Source organism: Dreissena polymorpha, chromosome 1 (genome assembly GCF_020536995.1).
Source record: "Dreissena polymorpha isolate Duluth1 chromosome 1, UMN_Dpol_1.0, whole genome shotgun sequence".
Taxonomy (NCBI): domain Eukaryota; kingdom Metazoa; phylum Mollusca; class Bivalvia; order Myida; family Dreissenidae; genus Dreissena; species Dreissena polymorpha.
In genome coordinates, this window is record NC_068355.1 from 100,363,283 (window position 1) to 100,386,788 (window position 23,506).

Sequence of the window (23,506 nt, forward strand, 5' to 3'; positions counted from 1 at the left end):
AATGCGGCCGCTCTGCGGGCAAAATCGGTTTCAGTATCAGTGATTTATTGACTGATAAGATGATAAGATCTATACCACATACTGTTGATAATAATCATTAATATGTGCAAGTGTTAGAGTATTGTATAAATTAGAATGGGAATGTAAATTGACATGATATTACTCATGAAAGTTTATTATAGTAATAGATCTACTTAAATCTTAAAAAATATGTTTTTAAGCTACTTAGTAAATATAAAAAAGTGTATAAAAAATGTAAAAGAACACTCTTACAAAAAATGCACAGCTTGTTTAAATTGCAAAAAAAATCATAATTGATTAACATTTTGTTTTAATTTTGTAAATTAAACTATTATTGTTTAACTTACTCAAAATAATAATTGATAAATTTTGCTTTAATATGTTAAAATAATTACTATTAATGATAACAAATTTTCTGATTGAAAATATCTAGATATGAGATGGGTATATTTGGGAATTGCTGAAATACGGACGAGCGTAAGTATTATTTACGGACGAGCGTAAGTATTAATTCTAATAATGCAACTTTCTAATATGAGTCGCGTTCTGAGAAAACTGGGCTTAATGCATGTGCGTAAAGTGTCGTTCCAGATTAGCCTGTGCAGTCCGCACACTTTCCGCCTAAACTGGATCTTCGTGTAGAAGAGACTTCCTTTAAACAAAAAATACCATAAAAACGGAAATGTCGTCCCTGATTAGCCTGTGCGGACTGCACGACTAATCTGGGATGACACTTAACGCACATGCATTAAGTCCCGTTTATTCAGAACGCGTCTCATATTATACACTAAACGCTGAATTACATTAACTAAAAGAAGAAACCAAAAGGAGAGCGTGATAAACTAAGACAGTATCAATACTTTATTTATCTCACAATGATGTACAGACATTTATACAATAATGTGAAATAACACATACGTGTATCATAAATAATTTGATTAAAACAAAATACATAAGTCGTACTCCAGAGAGTATAAGCATGATATATATGTACTTTAATAAATGCATTTATAATACACACAACTCTTGTGAAATGATAATGAAACGAGTAGAAATACACATGTTTACCTAAACATACACTTGTGTGTGCTTACAAAAACAATACAAAGGTATCTTAGTAGTTTTTGTTTCCTCTGTAGGCATCTTTGGCAATTTTTGGAAAAGGCTGAAAAGTACCGTTTTCTATACAAGCTATCAAATGTTTGCTTCAGATTCACATGCTTTTTTAAGAAATGAAGGATGCTCATGTGTCTTATATATATTTTTTCTGTGTCTGTAATGAATATTATTTATATGTGACTACGTGCTTATTTTTTTTTTAAGAAATGACATATTCAAATGTGTCTTATTTATATTTTATCCATGTCTTAAATTGTCTATATTTATATAAGCCTACATGCTATACTGCCAGTGTCATGCGAAAATGGATCTTATTTCTTAATATCCACCTTCACACTTTATTAGCGCCGTCTTTACTTAGGCTATCTCTATTTAAAGAACGGGTTACTGTGAACTTAATAAAAATGTGCAACGGTGATATGGATTCATTTTCGTTGTTAATTTTAAATGTACACAACAATTGAGCAATAAATGGAATCAGTTATATTGGCAGTACATCCAGTATATCCAATTTGTCCAGTACAATAGCCAGGTATTGAGCTGATAAGATACACCGTGTAGAATTCCCCTGTTTTATTATTGTAATAGTTATTTACCTGATTGGAATAAATGAAGTCAGGTATATGATATAAATAGGATTTATCAAACCTTTAATCCATAAGCGATTATCCAATTAAAATGTACGGAGTTGATGTTATCAAACGCTGTTTGTTCTCAAGTTGTGTGTATTACTGATGTCAGTCAAAGCATCTCTATCCTTAGTCTTATTTATAAGACGCGCACAGAATTTAAAGATACTTTTTGTATGGGCTAAATTCTTTCCAAATATAACCAATATAAAAAGTAGCTTAATATTTGAGAGCGTCAACAAGTTTGACTTCTCTATCCTATATAACCGTTCATACCACGGAGTGTATATTGTAATCTAGAGTCCGTGTTCATACTAAATACCATTAATGACCACTAAGGATCGCTAAGTACCACTAAGGATATTTATGTAATTTGTAGTAATAAGGGGGTAGATAATTAGGATATACATTTGTGTTTCTCTTGGCCAGTAATTCCAAATATTGATAATTGAAAAATAAAATGAGTTGGCAAACTACCTCATGAACACTTTGGGACTTTTCTAACGCATCAATTTTCAAACTTGAATACCTGAATATTCAGGAGCGCAACGGCTAAATCGGCATGTTGCAAGCCGGTCAGTTATTGAGACGTGTAAGTTTATGCGTTTTACTTTTCACACTGTTATTATTTAACGTTGTACGAGTTTGCAAATTTGACATTTGAAGGGACATTTTTCATTTGTTAAGTTTTATATTTTGTTGTTTTTCAATTTCACTTCAATTTTCAGGAATAATCGGATATGTTTTGCATTATTCTGGGTCCGAATTTCAACACAATCCGTTAAAAAAGGGAGCTATATTGATATGAATAAGTGATGCGTTGGAAAAGTCTCCAATTGTATATATAGAGAAATTGAGTGCTTTTCGGTGGCCTTAAACGTATTGTGCTTTACATTTCAACTTAAATCATTCTTTAACGAAGTCATTATTGAATAAATAAATATATATACCTCTTTTAAATCGGCCTTTAAAAACGGCCTTTATAGCTTCCTTCATAAAAAATTAATTTAGAATCGCAAATTCATTAATATTCGTTTAAATCATGCCCCTACATTCTTTAGTAGTAAATTACTGTATGCAAGGCATTAATTAATCAATTCAAAATTAATCACCACTTTGCAAATATATGCCCCTGATCTTTTTGTAAGCCAATAATAGGTGTCATTAACACCTCATTTTAGGTATATCTATTAAAGATCCATTTTACCGAAACCTCCACAACATTCACTAAATAAACACTATTTATCGAACTTGTAATTTACCGATTTCCATTTCACTTTTGCAAAATTCTACATTAAATAACGAAATATCGTATTTTTTGTTAAGTGTACGTGCTTGACATATTAATAAAAGAGCAGGTTTTTTAATGCAATCGGAATTTGACTGCGCTCGGCCGCCGATGGTGTATTGTAATATATTCAATTATGATAAGAAACAGTAGCAGACAACAGGCATCAGGTTGATAAGAAGAAATGATGTATTTATTGAACGTGAATAACATCACCAACTAAAAATGTTTTGAAATTATAAATTTGCCCAGAATAATTGTATAACATAAATAATTTATCAATGATACTTAAATGCTCTGTTTAAAAGCAAAAATATCAAAATGTTGGCAGAAATAAACATTTTTTTAATGTTTTTTGTAATATTGGTGTAATATTAAGTAAATAACTACGTATAGAAATCGTGAACAATACCAGGGATCTATACGTTTGTATAGGTCCCTGACAATACATAGTACACTTTTTTTATCATTAATCTACCCATTAATACAAAATATAATATTATGATATTATATATGTGAACTGTGCTCGTTACTTACCGAAAAGAAACTTCAAAAATGTCTTTCTCGTACACAAACTGGAGCACTTTATATCCAGAATACGCCAAACCACAAAATAGTGTTCGTAGATAAAAACTTTCCCCTTCGCGAGATCCATCATATACAGTACGTCCTCACATGGCTTATTATGAATTCAGTTCTTTCTCATCAAAACATATGACACATTCATATAATACTGTTGCAACTACTTCATGTAAAAATTATTCTTATGGTACATGGGGCAAGCGCAGCTCAAGCCCAGCCTTCGCATGTGTGTAGTACGCTTTCCGCTATAAAAACCACGGAAGGTTTCATGCTATGTCTGGAGTATCCTCCTCAGTATGCATATCTGACAAGACTGTGGATACGCAGGCTGGGCTGGAGCTACACTGGCAGCATGTTGCATAAGCCCCATTTTGGAACGACTTAGGTCTTCAAAAATCTTATCGCGTCTTGTAAATGGAAAATAAAACCATGATACTTTCCAATAGAAAATTAAAGTCAGACTGTATATGACCTAGAAAGTATTGCGGATGGAATTTAACGTAAATGCGTAATTGTAACTGGGACAGAATGTGTCTATGTTTTGTATGCATAGCGTAATCAGCATTTCCCTACACTGAGCTGTGTTACGTCCTATAAAACAAAGATGTGTTGATGTGGCCAATGTTCCTGGGGATTATGCTCAAATTAGCAAATGGAAATAATCAAATGTATTCATTCGAGTTTCCTGGCATTACGTTAAGTCATTTAAGGTGAAAAGCTCAGTTAAACAGCTACTTGGAATACATCATTGTCATAATTCCCTTTACAGTCTGGCTGTAAGGAGGAATGGGGGACAGCAAAAAAGAACTCCTCCGCCAGTTAGGTTTGTTGAGAGTAATTCATCCATGGTGAGTGATGTCCACTCTTTCAATTTGTACATCCAGCTTTTCTTCTGATGGCCTCGTACATGACCTCCCTCTAGCCTACCCAGAAGCACAGTACAGCAAAGAGATTTGTGGCTGGCGACGTGTCTGAACCAAGCCTGCTTTAGCTGTTTGATGTTCGCCAGTAGGGTCTCTTGCGGGCCAACATGTATTGCAGTCATGTTACTGAGATACGTGTAGGTCTTGTTCTCAGTGTAGGAAATGAAGAATTGTCTTTCGAGACTCTTGTAATCAAAGGCCTGAATCCTGTATTCTGGGTGCACATGAAGGGTCTGGGTCTCACAGCCATACAGTTTGATGTAAACTACCAGGGACTTGTAGAGACTATACTTGGTGGGGAATCTTACGGAGCTTCTTGTCCACATCCTGCTCAGTCTGGCCATCGCTGCGGTCACCATGGCTTTTCTTATACAAATGTCAGCTGTACTTGTGCAATCCTTGGAAAGGGCTGCTCCCAAATACTTGAAGCAGACCATTTCTTCCAGCTTCTTTCCATTCATGGTGATGCACTTCTGTTGGTCATGCTGTTCACCTTGATCTTCAACTTTTCTGTAATAACCTCCATCCTGTATGCTCCATCGGATTCATAGGTAGGTAAGAAGGCAGTTAGATTCTGTAATAATTAGTAAAGAAAGATTTTACAATCTTGACAGACAACTGAGCAAAGCACTGTTGCAAGATTCTTACAACAGTTTGCGATTTGCAGACGAGTCTCCTGGTCTGCAATCCTAGAACTGTTAATTGTTTGCAGAATGTCTTCAAGGCCCTCTAAATGCAGACAGGCCTCTCATTCCTGAAGAAGGCCACAAGTCAGTTGGGCATTGGTGTTGGTGGTTCAAAGTAAACTGTCTTCTATGCATCTAAACCACGGTCATTTATAGATTGATTGATTGATTGAATTTTCCATGCATCTTTGTCTGTACGCAATCCCTTTTTCTGTGCAAGTGTATGCGCTTTTTAATCATTTTGATGCATATACGCCCTCCATTCCTATTTAATGGTGCCTTAAGTGTCTTCATACGTTTTATTGGATTAGTGATATAAATCAGTTAGCCACACCACACATTAAAAAAGAACTATTTGAATTTTATATCTAAAGAATAATTTTCGAGTATCACAGAACATGGCATACAGTCTGTGCAAAAGTTTTTTTTCATACATATAAAGAATATTGCAATGCTGATTAAAATACTATTTTCAGAAGAGAAAATATGTATGACATTTTTAAGAAACTTTATTCATTAATCATTTATCATTCATCTGATCTCTAAGTCATGCATATTTATCCAACATTTCAATTCTTATACAAATATTTTTCATGTGCATCAAAAATAAATAAATTCTACACATATATTATTTGCACAATATACTTTGATATATTTTTCCATGCAGTAATAGTGAACACATACATATTGAATTGTACAACTATAAAACGTACAACAAATTAGAGGCTCTGAGGCTGAAACTGAATAGAGCTGTCAACTGGAAATGCCCCTATCACTTCCCCGTCAGCCGCTTGAAACTCAGGCACTAAAGATGTACTGCTTTTGTTGGTACCTGAAACCAGATAATGTGCTCTTCAAAAAATCATAACAGTAAAAACTCAAGTTTAAAACAGTTTTTTTATTAAGCCTGAAAAATGCTTGGATAATCGTGAGAGCAGATTTGAATCTCTAATGCTTGACTCTGTATTAGTGAGACTTGACAGGTCTGCCGTGGTTCAGTCCGTCTTATTAAGAACAAGAGATGTGTTTGTCAGAAACACATTGCCCCCTATTACACCGCTTTGAAATAAAATTTCAATATATCATTTGGCAGATTTATAAATTATCTCCCTTTTAAAGGTTATTACTTCCCTTGGATTGTTTTTTTAAAAACTTTTTACCTTGAAGGATGACCTTGACCTTTCACCACTCAAAATGTGCAGCTTTATGAGATACACATGCATGCCAAATATCAAGTTGCTATCTTCAATATTGCAAAAGTTATGGCTAATGTTAAAGTTTTCGGACGGACAGACGGACAGTTCAACTGCTATATGCCACCCTACCGGGGGCATAACAATTTATACAAAATGAGATACCACAATTTCATATCATAAACATATAATTGATTTCATCCATTCAGTTTTGAAAACAAGTAAAAGTAAAGTGTTGCTACAGATTAGCCTATGCACTCTGCACAGGCTTATCAGGGAGGAAACTTGCACTCTGTAAGGCTAATCAGAAAGGAAACTTGCACTCTGCACAGGCTAATCAGGTTGAAAACTTGCACTCTGCACAGGCTAATCAGGGAGGAAACTTGCACTCTGCACAGGCTTATCAGGGAGGAAACTTGCACTCTGCACAGGCTTATCAGGGAGGAAACTTGCACTCTGCACAGGCTAATCATTGAGGAAACTTGCACTCTGCACAGGCTAATCAGGGAGAAAACTTGCACTCTGCACAGGCTAATCAGGGAGGAAACTTGCACTCTGTAAGGCTAACCAGGGAGGAAACTTGCACTCTGCACAGGCTTATCAGGGAGGAAACTTGCTTTCTGCACAGGCTAATCAGTGAGGAAACTTGCACTCTGCACAGGCTAATCAGGGAGGAAACTTGCACTCTGCACAGGCTTATCAGGGAGGAAACTTGCACTCTGCAAGGCTAATCAGGGAGGAAACTTGCACTCTGCACAGGCTAATCAGGGAGAAAACTTAAACTTGCACTCTGCACAGGCTAATCAGGGAGGAAACTTGCACTCTGCACAGGCTTATCAGGGAGGAAACTTGCACTCTGCACAGTGTAATCAGGGAGGAAACTTGCGATCTGCACAGGCTTATCAGGGAGGAAACTTGCACTCTGCACAGGCTAATCAGGGAGGAAACTTGCACTCTGCACAGGCTAATCTGGGAGGAAACTTTAAGATGTTATTGAAATTTTTCATTTAAATAAAGTTTCTTTAGAGCAAAAATTCAATAAAGGCAAAAAGTATTGTCCCCGATAAGATTGTGCAGACAGCAAATGCTAACCTGAGACAACACCTTACACACATGCATTCAACCCCATTTTTTCAAGGCAGGGCTTGCAAATAACAGCTGCCTACCCACGTGATGTAGATGTATTTTCTCAGCCAGAGCTAGCCCACTGACTGCGGCTCCCTGCACACAAGGGGAGGTGAGCCAGTCACCACAGATACCTACGTTGTGGAGACCATCAAACACACACTCCTCCCGAGTCTGAAGAGAGAAATATTCAACACAATTCTTAAACAATATGCTGCTTGATTTCTATGGAAAATGAAGAAAAAAGCTTTGGCTCTGCTGCAATAGTTTCAGTCACAGCCTAATATTTAAAACAAGAGCTGTCACCATAGGATGACATATGCCCCCTATAAACGCTTTGATAGAAGTTATTAGCATTTTTCAAACCTAAAAGCAGATTTTGAAACCTAAACGTGGACCCTAAGTTCACGGTCAAGGGGTCTATTTTTTTGTGCATATGGAAAGGCCACATGCATACCAAATATGAAGGCTATATCTCAAGGGACATAGAAGTTATGAGCATTTTTCGAAACCTAAACACAGATTTTAAAACCTAAACGCGGACCCTAAGTTCAAGGTGTCAAAATTGTTGCGCTTATGGAACGGTCTTGTCCATATACACATGCATACCAAATATGAAGGTTATAGCTCAAGGGACATAGAAGTTATGAGCTTTTTTCGAAACCTAAACGCAGATTTCGAAACCTAAACGCGGACCCTAAGATCAAGGTCAAGGTCACAGGGGTCAAAATATGTGTGCGTATGGAAAGGCCTTGTCCATATACACATGCATGCCAAATATGAAATTGCTATCTGAAACGACATAGAAGTTATGAGCATTTTTCGAAACCTAAACGCTAAGTGTGACGGACAGTCCGATCACTATATGCCCTTTTGGGGGCATAAAAAAGATCTGAGGAATTCCAACAAAAGGGCCTGAAAGGCCCAAAGTAGCTCACCTGAGATACAAAGGACCTAATCTGTTCTTTGAAGCCCAAGATGTCATTAAAACAAATGATCTGACCAACTTTCATTAAGAATAAAAAATAAATATTACTTTTAGAGTGCTAACAAGATTTTACTATAGCCAAGTCCCATATAATCAAGGATATATACCCCCCCCCCTCAAGGCCGCCACAGTTTTCCAACCAAACAGAACCATTTTAAAACTTGTCAAACATATCATTGGGAAATATCTTCTGACCAAGTTTTATGAAGATCAGTCACAGTGACCTTGACCTTTGACCTAGTGACCCAAAAATGGGTGTGGCGTGTAGAACTCATCAAGGTGCATCTACGTATGAAACTTCAAAGTTGTAGGTGGAAGCACTTTGATTTTAGAGCAATTGTGAAGGTTTTTGTTTAAGTTTTATATTAGAGGCCCCAGTGACCTTGACCTTTGACATAGTGACCCAAAAATGGGTGTGGCGTGTAGAACTCATGAAGGTGCATCTAGGTTTGAAGTTTCAAAGTTGTAGGTGGAAGCACTTTGATTTTAGAGCCTATGTTAAAGTTTTTTGTTAGATGTCACAGTGACCTTGAACTTTGACCTAGTGACTCAAAAATGAGTGTGGCGTGTAGAACTCATCAAGGTACATCTACATATGAAGTTTCAAAGTTGTAGGTGGAAGCACTTTGACTTTAGAGCCTATGTTAAAGTTTTATATTAGAGGTCACAGTGACATTGACCTTTGACCAAGTGACCCTAAAATGGGTGTGGCTTGTAGAACTCATCTAGGTGCATCTAAATATGAAGTATTAACGTTGTAGGTGGAAGCACTTTGTTTTTAGAGCCAATGTTAAGGTTTTTGTTTAAGTTTTATATAAGAGGTCACAGTGATATTGACCTTTGACCAAGTGACCCCAAAATGGGTGTGGCTTGTAGAACTCATCTAGGTGCATCTAAATATGAAGTATTAATGTTGTAGGTGGAAGCACTTTGTTTTTAGAGCCAATGTTAAGGTTTTTGTTTAAGTTTTATATAAGAGGTCACAGTGACCTTGACCTTTGACCCAGTGACCCAAAAATGGGTGTGGCTTGTAGAACTCATCAAGTTGCATCTACATATGAAGTTTTAAAGTTGTAGGTGGAAGCACTTTGATTTTAGAGCCTATGTGAAAATTTGATATTAGAGGTCACAGTGACCTTGACCTTTGACCTAGTGACCCAAAAATGGGTGGTGCGTGTAGAACTCGTGAAAGTGCATCTACATTTGAAGTTTCAAAGTTGTAGGTGGAAGTACTTTGATTTTAGAGCCAATGTTAAGGTTTTTGTTTAAGTTTATATTACAGGTCACAGTGACCTTGACCCTTGACCTAGTGACCCAAAAATGGGTGTGGCGTGTAGAACTCATCAAGGTGCATCTACATATGGAGTTTCAAAGTTGTAGGTAAATGCACTTTGATTTTAGAGCCTATGTTAAAGTTTGATATAAGAGGTCACAGCGACCTTGACCTTTGACCTAGTGACCCAAAAATGGGTGTGGCATGTAGAACTCATCAAAGTGCATCTACATATAAAGTTTCAAAGTTGTAGGTGGAAGTACATTGATTTTAGAGCCAATGCTAGGTTTTAGCAAGACGCCTACGGAAGACGTCGGACGTCGATGGCCAACGACGAGCAGACTATGACAATAGCTCGGGTTTTCTCCGAAAACAGCCTCGCAAAAAAATGTCCAAGGCCCATTATTTCACCAAAAATCGATGGACCCGAAGGAATTTCACCCTTCATTTGTAGGTCATGAAGGTTGAATCACAAAACAAAAACTAGAGCTTTGTCACAGACTTGACGTATACACCCACATGATGCATCTACACAGGATATTTTGCTTGCTGTCTCCACAAAACAAGAGAAGCTAATTTATGGAGCTTATTAAGAATAAATATGCCATTATCATTTATGGCCATTTTGACCTTTGAAATCTAGAATTCTTTCGCATGACACGCCATAAAATGTCTGTGAACAAAATTAATGTACAGAGTCATTTTAAAATCTTTCAATGAATGACCTATTTTTGGCCCAGACAAGCTCATTTATGGCCATTTTTGACTTTTGAACTCCAAGTGTGACCTTCACCTTGGAGATATAGTAATTTTTTCATATGTCACACCGTCCAATGATTGTGAACAAATGTACAGAGTAATTTTTAAATCTCATAATGAATGACATACATGTAGTTACAATGTATGTCCCAGACAAGCTCATTTATGGCCATTTTTGACCATTGAACTCGGGGTATGACCTTGACCTTGGAGATACGAAGCTAGTAAACTCGTACCTAAGTCAACACGTACCTTCCGTCAACTCATACTCGATTTGGTTAACTCGTACCCGATTTTTGGTCAACAAGTCCCCCACTAGTCAACTCGTACCCGATTTGTTACCTGTTTTGATATGAATATAGGTTATAATTTTTTCTTGATTTTTTTTTTTTTCAATATTAGACAAGTTCATTATTTTTCACACGTGTATAATTATAAATTATATATATTTATTTTTATATTATTGTGTAATCAATAGTGAGAAGTTTTTATATTAAAATTCCTAATTTGCTATTCTTTTGCTATTCATTTTATGTGTTTTATTGAAATCACATTTGAACAGAAGTGTTAATTTTGAGGCATAAGAGTGAATATATGTTTAAACTAGGTTTGAAGATGAATCGAATCGAAAAATCGGTATCGGAGTGTCTGAAATCGAAATCGAATCGAATCGAGCTGTTGGCGAATCGTTGCAGCTCTACAATTGACTGGAAACCTTGGAGATATCGATGTAATTCTTTCGCATGATACACCGTCCAATTACTGTGAACAAATGTGGCGAGTAATTTTTAAATCTCACAATAAACATAGTTATGGCCCGGACAAGCTCATTTATGGCCATTTTTTACCTTTGACCTTGGAGATATTGACGTAATTCTTACGCATGACACACTGTCCAATGATGGTGAACAAATATGCCACATGATTTTAAAATCTCACAATGAACGAAATTAGTTATGGCCCAGACAAGCTAAATTATGGCCATTTTTGACCTTTGAACTCAAAGTGTGACCTTGACATTGGAGATATTGACGTTATTCTTTCACGCAACACACCGTCCAATGATGGTGAACAAATGTGCCTAATGATTTTAAAATCTCACTATGAACAACATAGATATTGCCCAGACAAGCTCATTTATGGCCATTTTTGACCTTTGAACTCAAAGTGTGACCTTGACCTTGGAGATATCGACATCATTCTTTCAAGCGACACACTGTCCAATGATAGTGAACAAATTTGGCAAAAGATTTTAAAATCTCACAATGAACGACATAGTAATGGCCCGGACAAGCTCATTTATGGTCATTTTTTTACCTTTGAACTGAAAGTGTGACCTTGACCTTGGAGATATAGACATAATTCTTTTGAGCAACACACCTTCCAATGATGGTGAACAAATTTGCCTAATGATTTTAAAACAAATTTTTAAAGTAAAATTCATTTTAATTATTAAATACTTACCTACTATCTATTAGCTTATAGCTTTCCAAGGGGAATTAACTCATCCGGAATTTTAACTGGGAACCGGCCACCTCATTACCGTAACACAGGCCAGGTTAAACATTACTGCAACGCAACCTAGGCAAAAATCGGTAACCAATCCTCAATATTCTTTCAATACATATACAAAATATTAATCGAATAGCGGGGTGGGAGGTGGGACTTACCGATAGTAGGTAAGTATTTAATAATTAAAATGAATTTTACTTTAAAAATTTGTTTTAATGTCATAAATACGTTACCTACTATCTATTAGCTGATTTTGAAGCTGAGGTGGGAAGGCTCGTAAATATTTTCCCATCACAGTAGAACCCATAAAAAGGGTTACCAGCTAATGACAGCCAAAACCCAAAACAAGGTTTATCAGGTTATCTTCGTTAAAACGGTATTAATTTTGACTCATCAGACAGAGTAAATATGTCTATGTCAAAAAGAAGACACTTCCGTTATTGAAATTACAACAAGACCAAACACATACAAATGGTTTTGTTGGCACTTCAGAAAAAGAAGATAAAAAGATGAAAAAGGTGGTCGGATTCCTACAGAAAAAAACTTGGAGCATGTCAAGAAGTGGGGTGTGATTAATATACGCCCACGAACCAGACAAGCTCTTACTTCATGCGGTCAGATCCTAAAAAGGAATGAATCCTTAGATAAGAGATAAGAGTAAACCTTCCTTGTAGAGGTCTAACCCTAGTTAATAGAAACCGCAGACACATCTCCCCCCCCTTTTTTTAGGGAAATGAAGAGTGTCTTTTTAGAACCTCGAATGTACTAACACTGCTGAGATAGAACTTCAAAGCCCTGATTGGCCATAGAAGTTTATCCTTATCTACATGTCTACCAGTTTAAGAAAACTTGGAAACTTGAAGATTTTGAGAAGTCATATAGAGTTGATATAAGCAAGGAATCCTGGCTGACACAATAAAGTGAAGACGACATTAGATCTAACTGAAATTGGTCTTATTCAACAGAAAAAGCATGAATTTCACTTCTCAGTATGATAAAGACATAATTAGAAGGAAAAACCCGTCTTAAAAATTATATTGGAACTGTTAATAAGGCTGATGAAAAAAATTCATAGGAAGCTCATCAAGCAACCCAATAACACAAGCCAAAACCGCTTAAGAACGAACAACATAGTGTTAATGTTCCATAGCTTGGATCAGTTCCAAATTAGCACAGAGTTGTGATGACTAACACAAAACAAGGTATACGAAAGCATAATCTCTATCCTTGATGGAAAGAAGAACACATTTCTTATCATCAAAGAAAAAGATGTATGCATCTAGCAGAGTGATTAAGGTAATAACTATGCTCTCAAATACCCAGTCAAAAAGAATTTCCAGGGAACCTCATATACCGTTCTGATGGAATTATCCTTTCAAAAGTAACAAGTATTGAAGTTCTAACAGAAATATGTTCTTCTGCAGAAACAACTAAATAATGGCCAGACATGTAGTGGCACATGTTTGGATCTGTATACATATTTCTCTCTAAGATATGATATTTGACCTGTGCAGAAGTTCCTGAAATTAATTGTACAGGAGACTTAAAAGGTCGTAGAACCATAATCACATGATTCACTAAGTAGATACCATAAAAATATGGCAAAAACTCACTAAGATATTCCAAAACTGGCAAAATAATAGAATAACCTAAGTATCCAGTTTATGTCAAGTGGACGAATGTATAACAATCGCACACGCTGTTGATAGATTTCTACGAACTGCATTCGCGGTGTAGCATTAACACTGCGATCTATGATCGCATTTCGCGATCTATGATCGCATTTTGCTCATTACTAGCGTTAGATGAGAAACAACTTTCCTCGAAACATTTTAGCATCTACGTGTAAGCGATTTGGAAAAACACTGGCGCGCATGCGCAAATCAATTTTCATTTAACCGAAAGGAAAAAGAACTGCAGGCGTTGAGACGACCTGCTATCTTGCAAATAACGAATAAGTTCCTGGAATACAAATACAATGAGTGATAATATGTTCACCTCTGTGTCTGGAAATAAACCACGACCGATGTGTGCTAGTTGAAATCATCACAAACGAGTCGTGAAAATGTTTATAAATGAAAAAGAGCTAAAAAGAATGCTCGTCTGTATCCAACAGGTTAAGGTATGTTAAAATTTAACCTAAGGTTCTCGAATATAATTCTAGATCAAATAGAAATGTTCGAGCCCAATATAAGATTTCGAGCTCGCTTCAGCCGAACAAACTGCAAGACCAATAGTCTGCATGTAGTCGGCGGAGATAGAAGTAGAAATAACAGATAGATGTATTTCATATTCTTATAGTATAAGTAATTCATATCCAGCACCAATTTGGATTAGCTGGTAAGGAAATTCAACCATAAACCAAATCAGCGTAGATGATTTGGCAAATAACGGTCATCAGTAGAACACGAGTATTAAAAAAAATACAAAATGTCATGGAAATTGTTCAATCCATAAAATATTGGATTCAATAGAATCATAGCAAGGGTTATACAACTAGAAAAGTAGAAGATAACCGTTGCTACAAATTATGACCGATGAAAACACAAGTTAATACCGGTGATTGGTAACTGTTAACCTAACCGGAACGGTCCTTAATATGACCGGTAACGTTATTGGTTTAATGCCAAAATATGATGGAATCCATATGGTCTGACATGAAATCCGAGTATTGCTCGACAAAGAAGAACGAGCCAAAACTCAATTCCGATGGCAATGATGACGAACCCCCTCGATGACGAAGAAGAGGAGGAAGAAAACGACTACTTGTTTTGATCGGTGACTGGTGTCCGGAGATCGGTGCGCTGTGATCGGAACGAATCGGTCCTAATAAGACTGCGTCAGGATGAAAATAACTGGTGCAGAAGTCATCTAACTGATACTGTAAATCGGAAAACAATGTTAGATTATCAGTATGACAGGCACAAAGTGTCCAATGTAGTCGTGGTGGCAAAATGACCTAATCCCGAAGCCTGAAATTTAAACGAACTAATGTTCGTATACAAATAAGGTTCGGTGACTGCAACATGTGTGGATGCCTAAGAAAACCAACACATGTGTAATGGTGATATGATATTCCGTAAAGGAATAATATAGAAAACGTCAATATGACCAGTAGGTTCGGAAATCCATACATGATGAATGGCGAATTCCAATATACCTGCGATGCCGAAATATTGTTTGGCTACGCTGGAAATAAAGTCTCCAAAATAATGTCTACATGAGCGTTGACGTGAACGCTTACGAGAACTGCTCATTGAAAGCGAGGTATTTTCGATGTCTATCCTATCCGATGATGATGAACGACTTCTTCTTCTGGCCAGTGCTCGATGAAGAATAGCGTGTCCGTCTACTGTTGTTGTATCTGTGGACGAATAAGATGAATAAGAAGTCAGATGATGTTTACTTATTCTTACCTTCCTTATCTTATATACCTGACTGAGACATTGACCGACGTACTGTTATAGCTCCGTTGTCAACATGTCGGGCAAAGACCGATGAATGGTGTGCGCCATAAGGTCTAGCAACGATCGACGGAGAGTGAAAAGCCGTAATCCACGTCTTGCCCGTTTCTTAGGTACCGGGAACCGGCGACTGAAATTTCCTCTCGATGACAAGATCAGTCCCCGGAAACTGGTGTTCGGTGAACGGACCGATCATGAAATATGAAACAGTGACGTCACCTGCAATGTTAGATACAGTATGTCTCATAAAATACATACCTGAATAGACATTAATCACCGTGCAGTTGTTGCTCCGTGGTCAATGTCCTCGGGCAAAAACCGACGTAAGAAGGTTCTTCTTAGGTACCGAGAACCCGTGACGGATATTCTTCTCCATGACAGGATCAGTCCCCGGTAACTGGTGTTCTGTAACGGACCATTCATGAAACAAATATGAAATGGTGACGTCACTAGTGTGAACCTCCGTTGGCAACGTTAGGTATACTATGCTACAATCATACATACCATAACAAACCTGAATGAGACATTGACCCACGTACCGTTGTTGCTCCGTGGTCAACGTCTACAGGCACAGACCGGTGAAGGCGAAAGCACCATGATCTGAAGACGATCGACGATGCGATAGTTCTGTGTTCCACGTCTTGTCCGTCTATGTTAATGGGAACCGTTTCCTCAACGTGTTACAGGAACATCTCTGAAACTGTGACGTCACTAGTATTGAACCTCCGTGGTCAACGTTAGGTATATATGTTATAATCATACATACCTCAACAAACCTGAATGAGACATTGACCGACGTACCGTTGTTGCTCCGTGGTCAACGTCTACGGGCACAGACCGGTAAATGGCGAACGCCCCAATGGTCTGACGACGATCGACGGAGAGGTAGCTCCGTGTTCCACGTCTTGCCCGTCTCGCCTCAATTAACGGGAACAGTACCCGGAAATTGTTTTCCGGTGAACGGACCGTCACTAAGTGAACAGTACTGTCACCGGCGATGACCCTCCAAGGTCACCGCCAACGGGCAGTTACCGACGTATGGCTCTTCTTCCCATCTTGGTGCCATAAGGTGTGATGTAGATCTACTTTCTAAGCAATATTTACTAATAGATCTCATCCTGCCCGGGAAAGAATAGCGAAGGCTATATCATCAGATGTCCTCTCTGCAGACATCGTGTAGTTGAATATGAAAAATAAGACTAAAACATATTCAACAATTAACTGGTCCTAGACCAGATTGTCATATGGCACAATAATTATTAGCATATAATACAATTAACTAATATTATCTTAGTTACTATTGTAAAAGATAACATCAATTGTACGTATATTCAAAACAATTTAAAGACCATCATCCAGTGAAGTCACCGGACAATCAACGTCTGTTGTAGGTTCGTTGCGTTGTGGCTGATCGATGTCCGTCGGCGACCAGCTGTGTCATAAGCCCACAATACGCACACCGCACATTTGTGAAGCAAGTGCAACCGGTACATGCAAGGCAAGTGTTGTGGAAATTCCACCTTGTCTTGACATGACCACATGAACCTCTATTTTGTAAGTTCATTTCTGAAACAAAAGAAACAGAAAGAACCTACAAAAGACAAAAACAATGGTTAAAATATTAAATAAAAGTTAAACCACAATATGTAAACAAACAAACGCTGTACAATTGGCCTCAATAATCTTTTGATGAAAAAGGCACGAAATCCTAGTTGGATTACCTTCTCAATTATTTATTGAAGAGGAAAAACGAAAAACTCGTGCTCAAGTGCATGAGTACGTACAAAAACCCGGCAAGGCTGAAACAATCAAGTTTCAACAATTTGAACATGAAATAAGTCATCCATGATCTGCGACGTCATCGGGTTTTATCATCTCTTGTATCTGCGACCATCATTAAGTCGATTATATGAAAGACAAGAGCAAAACATATTCAATAATAAAATGGTCACAGACCAGATTATCATGCGGCACATAAAATCATTATTTGTCCATAATGAAAATAATTAACATTCTCTAAGTTATTATTGTAAAAGAGAAAGTCAATGGTACGTATAATACCACTGCCGTAGATCATAAATTAAACAAAAGTTTAATTCAAAACAGATGAAAATATAATGATCATCAATTAATATTGTCATATGAAATGTAAAATCATTTTTGCACACAATGGCAAATGATAAACAATCTGTCAAAGAATTAGAAGAGCACGCTTTGCACGATCTCGTAACGCATTAGAAGAATATTTACACTGTACAATTTTCCTCAACTGCGTATTGACGAAGATCACGATATACACGTGCTCATGTACATGAGAATGTACCTAAAACGCAGCAAAGCTGAAAACAAGATTCACGCATTAGAAAAAAAAACGTTTTGCACGTGCTCTTTCGCGCCTAAAACACCCAGCATGGTAGAAATAAACGATTGTTCAACAAAAGCAAGCATGGCTTACCTTTACAACTGAAACAAAAGTCCATAAAATCCACATAAAATATTCCGAATAAGAAGTACAAAGATAAATAACACAATTTATCTATGAAAAACCCCAATCAACCAAGTGAAATAAATCGAAAAACAATTTTCAATTCAGAGCTGTAAAAGACACGTCTACACCTGGTCGATCCGGAAAGAATATTGAGGATTGGTTACCGATTTTTGCCTAGGTTGCGTTGCAGTAATGTTTAACCTGGCCTGTGTTACGGTAATGAGGTGGCCGGTTCCCAGTTAAAATTCCGGATGAGTTAATTCCCCTTGGAAAGCTATAAGCTAATAGATAGTAGGTAACGTATTTATGACATTAAAATCTCACAATGAACGACATAGTTATGGCCCGGACAAGCTCATTTATGGCCATTTTTTACCTTTGAACTCAAATTGTGACCTTGACCTTGGAGATATTGACGTAAATCTTTAGATATCTGCAAAAACTGCTAGAAAAACTGTCTTTTATGCAATAAGGATTAAGAAATGTATTTTCAAAAACTTGAGACATGGCAAAAATAAAGTTACATTATGTCCAGCTCTTGTGTAAACTGCTGACCTGGTGACAGCGTTGCATAAAAAACTCTGAGAAAAGGAATGCAGGATGGACTAACAGACAGTGTGACTGCTAAATGCCACCCTACTGGGGGCATAAAAAGTATTGAATTATAGAATGCCATATTGGATCTATGATCTCTATTAATACAAGAAGAAATTCGCTTAATTTTTATAAATGAAATTGATGCTAACAAAATATTTTGTTAGTTAGATTATAACATGGATAAGCATTTAAAGAAAGATGTAAGAAAGAGAAGAAAATTAAAGATCTCAGGGGTTTCACTGGGTAAACAAGAAACCATCGGAGACGGGTGAATCTCCCCAAAGGTTATTTTTGTCACAATATTGCACTATATATTCAGATAAAAGGAAACGTCTTGAGAGGCATAACTTTGGACAAAATAATACGATGGATGGTTTAGCAACTTAAAAAACTCAAAGGGCCATAACTCTCTAAATAAATCATCTAACCAGAACCCACAAATAACATGCGCATCTTCTCAGGGTAGTTAAGCTTCCCATAAAGCTTCATTGAATTCCAGTCAGTAGTTGGAGGAGAAATAGCCCGGACAAGAATTGCACTATATGTACAGTTTATAGAAAATTTAAAAGGGCCATAACTCTGTGAAAAATCATCCGACCATAACCGGCTGATAATATGCACATCTCCTGTTGGTAGTGAAGCTTCCCATAAAGTTTCATTGAATTCACATAATAAGTTGCTGAGAAATAGCTTGGAAAATAATTCTCTTAATAAAGTCAACGACAAAAATGTATAACAGTTTATTTAATTATTGTTATTATCATGTATTCCATTAATTTAATGTGTTTGACTCTATTATTACTTTAACAAGAATACAACTTCATAAATTTCAAGATTAATTTGATAAGTCTTAATAAGCTTTATTTTTATATAAATAATAATGTTTTCACCTGGGTCATCATAATTAAAAATGCCATTGAAAATTCTTTCAGCTACTAAATTGACATGGTTTTGCAAATGTTTGTCCATAGTAATTAAATTTATAATAACAATGATTTACATTGACACATTTCAAGAGTAAAATAACACCATTGTCACCATGAATGAGATCATCTGATTCATCTAATGCATTAATTTTTAAAATAAAGATTAAATAATTAAAGAAAGCGTTAGAGTTGAAGAAATACACTTATTAATCTGATTGTTTGGTCGCATAACCCACAAATGGCAATCTTTACCCTTTAAAATTAAATTAAATACTTTCCTATATAGTTTCAGATTTAAAAGGCTTAATTTCAAACCCTAAGATACAGGTGAGCAGAAAACAGCATAAAACCTGAACATACTGAACAAACTGCGAGTAAAATACAGCGTACAAACACGTTTATAAAAATGTTTTTCATACTGAACATGTTTCGTCCATAGCATTCATCAGAAGTATCCTCACCTTGAGCACATTGAGAGGGAGTGCCGCCCCCCACAACTGTACCCTGGTGTAGGCTGGGGGTGGCAGCTGGGCGACCCCTGTGACCCTCTGTACGCCAGCCAACAGCTTCTCAGTCACCTCCCTTTCCACGTTCGGGGGAATGTTCTCCTGTGAACATTTATGCCTGTAAAAACCAGTACCCATTGTTAGATATTTGGATGCTTACACTGAGAATAATTTCTTTGTCTGAAAAAGCGGTTCAAATCAATCCAAATGTATAGTTATAATGATATTCTGATCGTTTCATTTAAAAAAATATTATTTTATTTTTATTTGTAACTTAAGGTTATGTATGAATGTATAAATGTTTGGCACCAAAGCACTTTCAAGCACAACAATATACAATGATTACAAAAACCTGAGTTTTAAGTATATTAATACCTAGTCCCAAATTGTCTAGTGCTGAAAACGGTCCAGCATTCGACTTGGGAGCCAGTTGCCAAATCGCTAACACTTAGTTTGGCTGTATTATTGGCGAGCCACGAAATATCCTCGTCTTCAACATGAGCGCCTGAAGCAGAATTAAAATTGTTTGTAAAACATTATTACTGTAGAATGATTTTTCATTTCTGTTAGAATTTTTGAAAGTGAAATATCAATAAAAATCATAAATCATAAAGTGTACATGTATAATTTTGTTTTTGCATTAAAAATATATGTACAATACATTCAATTTTAAAGTTAAAGGCAAGTTACAAGAACTAATTTTTTCACCATTCACAGATAAATTGTACAATCAACTTTTTTATCATTTATACTAAAAGTACACAAATGAGTTGTAGAAACCAAGAGTTAGTTTGTTTCATCATTATGTTCTGACCAAAACGCTACTTATCCTGCTCTGAAAACTACCAGTAGGTAACTTATCAGTACTTGAACAAAACATACATACTAGTGATATTTTCATAGAAGCTTTATTTTATAAATAATTCATGGCATGACTGCATTGTTAACAGTAATGGTAAAGTACTGAGTTAAAGAGTCAGAATCTCTCACACTTTATTATTTCAATGACAAAAGTGAGTTTTAAATAAAATTCCAACCAAATATCTGGATTTATAACAAATTATATTGCTAGAAAAAGAATATCTTAATTTTTTCTCTTAACTCTTTAGACTGGCATATTTTCATAATTGCACAATCAGACAACATTTTAAGTCCAGCCCGCTGTCCAGAACTTCCAAACACAGGCCATGTCTTTCAAAATAATAACAATATGACCAAGGTTTTTACCTGCTTACATTTTACAGAGTGTGTCTTTTAGATTCTGAAAGATAGCTCAATAAACCATAAAAATTGAGAAGATAAAACATTATAAATATGATAACAAGAAACCGTCGGAGACAGGTGATGCTTCCCAAAGGTTTTTTTGTCAGAATATTGCACTATATATTCAGATAAAAGGAAACGTCTAGTAGTTGGGGGGGACAAGAAATGCACTATATGTACAGTTAATGGAAAATTTCAAAGGGCCATAACTCTGTGAAAAATCACCCGACCAGAACCGGCTGATAATATGCACATCTCCTCTTGGTAGTGAAACTTCCCATAAAGTTTAATTGAATTCCGGTCATTAATTGCTGAGAAATAGCCCGGACGAAAATTGTGCAAGGACGGACACACGCACTGACAGGTGAAGCTGCGACTATATGCTCCCCCAAAAATTGTTTGGGGGAGCATAATAAATCACAGTACAGGTATTTCCAATTGTTAATAAGTTCATGCTTAACTGCACTTTTAAATTTATAATAACATTAAGTGTCTTCGAGTTATATCAATTATTGAGTTTATTGGAGAAGTTTGAAATCTTTTTAGAGAAATTTTGAATAGAGTTTTGGGAAAAAAGTTACTTTTTTTCCATTGGGAAATAGGCCGTTTATTCTTGGGGGGGGGGGGGGGGGGGGAGAATCACTGATGACAGTTAATAAAGACAATTTACAGTATAACTCTAACTTCCTTACCTTCATATTTCAATTCAAGAGATCTAGGAAAGCTGACAAGCAGGGCCCAAATGGAACACAGATGCATACGCTTGTCTCTAACATTGAGCCGATCAGAAAATCGCACCTGTGTCAATGTGTGTATTTGTGGCGTGCCTGCACTAGCCATTAGCCTGTCTGCACATTTACCATTATGAGCAATTACCAGATAGTCAAACATTCCATACTTGTCCACCTTCCACTTCTTAATTGAATCTTCCCACGAAACATTTCCAACCCATGTATTGACACGTACGTTTATGTTTTCTGCCAAACTTCTGGGAATATCATGCATCCCTGTCCTTCCAACAAAGGCTTGTGAAAGGTTCTTATCTTCTTCAAAAGAGCCTTTTGACAACTTTCCTATTTTGCCCTTCCATTGTTTCACAGCACCCTTTCTGTGTAAGTATGAAACAATTTTGGCAAATCTAGAATCGCTGACAGTGAAATACTGAGCAGAGTGGTCAAACACATGCAACTTTCCTCCTATGTTGACCACTCGACTCGAACATCTTCCCCCAGGTCCATGTTTTCCTGAAAAATGAATATGACGAATATTGTATATTCATTTTAAGTGTTAACAAATGGTGTATAACTATGAGAGCATATTCCCCCATTTGATGATAAGGCAACACTCAAAACTAGTTGCTAAGTAACCAATTTACACTGCTTATAGCTAAAAACATAACCTTGCCTTGCCCTGGAATTTCTTTTATTAAACCTATTTAATTAATTATCTAAAAACTGTCTCATCATGCATATCTACCTGTATCAAAAACAGTAGACTGACTGATTCCCAGCTGTTGAAGCCTGTTGGCACAAACCAGTCCTGCCACACCCCCACCAATGATTGCTACCGATGGTTGACTCATTGCCTATTTCAAAATAACAACTGATGGTTTATTCATAAGTTATTTCTATCTATCTATACTGTCTAACTCCCCTTGCGGATATTATTGACAGGTTATTTTAAAACAGCATATCACTAGTGCTAGGTTTTCCATACAGTACCCTGGTATTACTAATATGATTTATAGAGTCGCAGGTCTCCAGATAAGATGCTTAAATGCAAATTTACTTTAACCAAAAAATTATTTAGATTAAAAATTCCACATTAAAAATAAGTATCAAATTATCTGCAGCTCTGTATTAGTGTGACCGTTTTAGATCACTGACCGCTTTGACCTATATCCGAATGATTATGTAAGTAATTTAAAACAATAAATACAAGTACATTTAGAGTTGTTCGGTACAAAAGTAATTCTTTATTTAAAAAATCAACATGTCAAATAAAACATTTAGAATAGAAATTGTAAATTCAGGCTTCATAACTAATAAACAACAAACAAATATGTATGTTATATGTTGGTTGAGTAGTGAATGTAAACTTGCTCGGGAGTCGCCATATTGATTTTCGCAGTTAATAAATAACTTTAATTAACTTTAAAATCGCA

At 36.4% G+C, this 23,506-nt stretch overlaps 1 protein-coding gene and 1 long non-coding RNA gene across 3 annotated transcripts; both read right to left on the minus strand.

The window, feature by feature from the left end:
* Positions 1-5,739: 5,739 nt before the first annotated feature.
* Positions 5,740-23,466, minus strand: LOC127842629 (renalase-like). Of its 2 annotated transcripts, none has more exons than XM_052372249.1 (7): positions 23,445-23,466; positions 22,819-22,927; positions 22,035-22,586; positions 20,455-20,584; positions 20,035-20,197; positions 7,608-7,740; positions 5,740-6,080 (listed from the first exon to the last, which is right to left on the minus strand). In XM_052372249.1, the coding sequence occupies exons 2-7, from the start codon at positions 22,922-22,924 to the stop codon at positions 5,968-5,970; spliced, it is 1,197 nt and encodes a 398-aa protein (XP_052228209.1). In that variant the 5' UTR covers positions 22,925-22,927; positions 23,445-23,466; the 3' UTR covers positions 5,740-5,967. The 2 variants fall into 2 exon arrangements, with proteins under 2 accessions (XP_052228209.1, XP_052228200.1); XM_052372240.1 differs by having other exon boundaries at positions 23,400-23,461.
* Positions 15,867-17,361, minus strand: LOC127842714 (uncharacterized). Its single transcript, XR_008031837.1, has 2 exons — positions 16,102-17,361; positions 15,867-15,967 (listed from the first exon to the last, which is right to left on the minus strand). It is a non-coding gene; the product is annotated as an uncharacterized LOC127842714 (long non-coding RNA).
* Positions 23,467-23,506: the final 40 nt, after the last annotated feature.

Excerpts from the sequence above, each read along its gene's own strand:
- LOC127842629 (XM_052372249.1), bottom strand. The coding sequence starts at position 22,924 with ATGAGTCAACCATCGGTAGCAATCATTGGTGGGGGTGTGGCAGGACTG. Across the intron at positions 20,198-20,454 it reads ACTAGACAATTTGGGACTAG|GCATAAATGTTCACAGGAGA; the intron begins GTATTAATATAC and ends TGGTTTTTACAG. Across the intron at positions 7,741-20,034 it reads TCCCTCTCAATGTGCTCAAG|ACTCGGGAGGAGTGTGTGTT; the intron begins GTGAGGATACTT and ends TTCTCTCTTCAG.